The sequence below is a fragment of the Chelmon rostratus genome, chromosome 15 (assembly GCF_017976325.1).
Source record: "Chelmon rostratus isolate fCheRos1 chromosome 15, fCheRos1.pri, whole genome shotgun sequence".
Lineage (NCBI taxonomy): Eukaryota > Metazoa > Chordata > Actinopteri > Chaetodontiformes > Chaetodontidae > Chelmon > Chelmon rostratus.
Genome location: NC_055672.1, coordinates 10,561,204 through 10,564,533, shown reverse-complemented (window position 1 = coordinate 10,564,533; position 3,330 = coordinate 10,561,204). Strand labels below are relative to the sequence as shown.

Below are 3,330 nucleotides of genomic sequence, written 5' to 3'. Positions count from 1 at the left end.
TGTCGAATGTAATGTTAAAAACGGTATATTTAAGCTACAAAAAGATCGCGATTAAAAGGTGTGAATTGGCAGTCGTTAACAATGGCACTTAGCTAACTGCTTAGTCATTTGGTTAGCCCAGTTGTATTGTGTGCAATGGAGCATGTGGGAAAGCTAATTAGCTCTGCATTTGGCTATGCTTAACGGTTTACTTAGCTAAGAAGCTGTTGTCTGTAAATTAAATATGTGTTAGTGTAATTTCGTAATGCCGACCTGGTTTTACGTGCCTTAAACTTTGTAACCTGTAAATATACTTACTTTGAGTTTGCAACCTGTGAAGAAAATCCTACTTATCTTAGTTGAAACCTGTAATGAAAATACTTACCTTAGTTTGAAGCTATTAGAGAAATTACCTACTTCTATAAGTGCCTGTAAGAGAGAACATGTTATATCTAGACTTTGTATCTTATTTTCTTATGTAACATTGTGCATTTTGTATATTTAATTGTGTTTCAGTTTTACAAATTATCAAAGAGACAAGACAACATTTCAGTAAACCAGTCAACCTGGAATCAGCTTCTTGGTCTTTATTGTACGCTATCTGTCTACAATACCCAGCTGTGTTATCAGGACAGAATATATACTTTTTACCTTCAACTATGCTTAAGTTTACAAGTACAACTAGTCCTTGAGTGTCACCCGTGTAATGTTTGAGTAATTTTTATTAAAAAAAAATGAATTAAAATGAAGTGAATTTAAAGTACACTTTAATTAAGCATGCTAATACTGTATTACAAAGGACTTAAAAACACTTTTTATACGTACTTTGACAAACCACTTGAAGTATTGCAGAATTAATAAGTAAAAGTGTATTTGCAATGACTTTTCTATACTTACATTATACTTCAAATACACTAAAGTATGCTGCTTTTTGACCTGGGTGGAAAGGCCCAAAAAAGCCTCAGATGACATTATTTAACTGTTTTCACAGGCGGCCCAGCACTCTCTTAAGTGTAAACTGAACTTAATCTGTGGAGCACACCTTTAATTCAAAGCATTTAAATGCATTGCTGTATTCCTTCCTTATTTTCTTCTTTGTTTCTCTCCAAGGTGTGAGCATATGAACACCACATATGCAATGGAAAACTTAACCCTGGCCACCACTCACTCATGTTACGCAGTTTACAGCGTAGAGAAGAGGCTGATTCTGTTTTTCTACCTGTCCGTCATCATCATTGCCATCCCGTCCAACACCTTCTCCCTCTATGTGTCCTGGCAGTACATTATGCAGAAGAACGAGCTTGGCGTGTATCTATTCAACCTGGCCCTGAGTGACCTGGCCTTCACTATCGGCCTTTGTTTGTGGCTGAACTTCTTTTGGAGAGGAGTTTGGGCCTACGGAGGCTACGTTTGTTTGCTATCCGTCAACATGGTCCTCACTAACTATTACACCAGCGATGCCCTCCTCTGCTGCATTGCTGTTAACCGCTACCTGGCAGTGGTGCACCCATTAAAGTACACTTTTGTGAGGAAAGTTGGCACTGCAGCAGTGGTCAGCATTGTCATTTGGGTGCTGGTGCTCTGTTTCAATGCCACCACGATCACCTGGGAGGACACATACTATGAAAACAACAAGTTTTCAACGTGCTTTGATTTCTATCTCCTGCCATCAGACAGATCGGCTTGGACTAAGGTGGCACGCTTCTTCCTGGCTTTTATTATTCCCCTTCTCCTAGTGGTGCTTTCCACCTTGGGAATCTGTGAGGCAGTCAAATCCAACCAGGCCACAGAGAAACAAGAGCGTAAACGGATTTTGAAGCTTCTGACAGTCATCCTGGTCTGCCATGTGTTATTCTTAGGGCCTACCCACATCATGATGCTTCTCAGCATACTAGTGCAAGATTGCAGTAATATTCCATGGCTCTTTTGGCTAGAAGAGATCAGTGTAGCTATCTCAAGCCTCAACTGCCTCATGGACCCTCTGCTTTACTGCTTCATTACTGAAAAAGGGAAGGCAAATGTCAATCAGGTTGTTCTCTTCTTCCAGGTAAAGAAGAGAAGCAAAGATGGAGGTTTGGTATAAGTTCAGTGAAGTACAAAAATAATGTAACAACCTTGTGGGAAACCTCATAGTTTGACATTAAACATTACATAAATAATCCTGAACACTGCTTTAAATGTGAGGCAGCTGTCAAACATCTATATATTTTACATATAGAGTTTTCTTATTCTCAACAAATCTCATGAAAAGACCAAACAATGGGTTTGTCTCTCTCTTAAAGCTTTCTAATTACTTCTCTGTGGCACCAAGCCTATTCTTTCCTCATTAACACACAAATCTTTAACATGTGGTAATTGTAATATAATATATGTAAAAAAATCAATGAAAATGTCTTTCATTTTAAAAGTTTAACTGCTGGACAGGAGGTCAAAGTCCATTCTCAGTGTAAAACTTCTTTAAGTGGCAAATTGCAAAACAGTCACAAGGTCACAAAATCTGTGTGGATCTGTGAGCATTGTGGATGACCATTTTCCTGGTCAATACGTGCTACACACAAAGAACAGAAGGAGCTGGCAAAAGAAGGACCTACCCTCATATCGAAGTTTGCACTTAATTAGTTTCATAATAATAATTAACTGTGTTGCATTTCAGTGCAATATCTTAAACTGACAGTTTACTTTTGCTTGCACTGTAACATCTGAGCTATCGGGCTACTTTATTAACGTCAGCATCTGCTTTTATCAGCAGTGCGTCACAGAGCACAGCTGTTCCATGATAGAGGTATTTGTCAAACATCACAGTTGCTCTGTTCTGTTAACCTTCTCCAAACACGTCCGAAGATAATAAAGGCCATTTAATGTAAATGCGATGCCATAATGCCATACATCATTTGAATGAGTTTTGAGTACTAAAATAATTTATTTAACAACAACAATGGGCTCAAGAATCATTCAGTAACAACAGTTTACATTTACAGATTACGGCTGCCAGTGTGCAATCTGTGAACATCTCATCTTAAAATGAAACTGTGTGTGTTCAACTTTCGTTTTCTGTGAGGAAAATGATATTTTACATTCTTGCCTTTCTTGAGGAAAAATAAAAGTCATGAAAGAGCTTCCCAATTCTGATGATTATCTCATTAAGTGCTTTTATTTTAAAATGAAAAGCTGGCAAATAACATCATGCATGTTTAAAAAGTCCCATGACAGATAATAGAATGTGACCAAATATGTACCTGAAAATAAAAAAATGTTTCATAAAATTTGGATCCCTTCATCTGTGTCTTGTATGTTCACAGTGTCAAGGGCTTCTAACTCCGGGTCTATTTGTTGTAAACTCAAACGTGGATA

General features: G+C 37.7%; 1 protein-coding gene across 1 annotated transcript; it reads left to right on the top strand.

Moving 5' to 3' along the window:
* Nucleotides 1-244: 244 nt before the first annotated feature.
* LOC121618528 (psychosine receptor-like) lies at nucleotides 245-2,062 on the top strand. Its single transcript, XM_041954030.1, has 2 exons — nucleotides 245-255; nucleotides 1,090-2,062. The coding sequence occupies exons 1-2, from the start codon at nucleotides 245-247 to the stop codon at nucleotides 2,060-2,062; spliced, it is 984 nt and encodes a 327-aa protein (XP_041809964.1).
* Nucleotides 2,063-3,330: the final 1,268 nt, after the last annotated feature.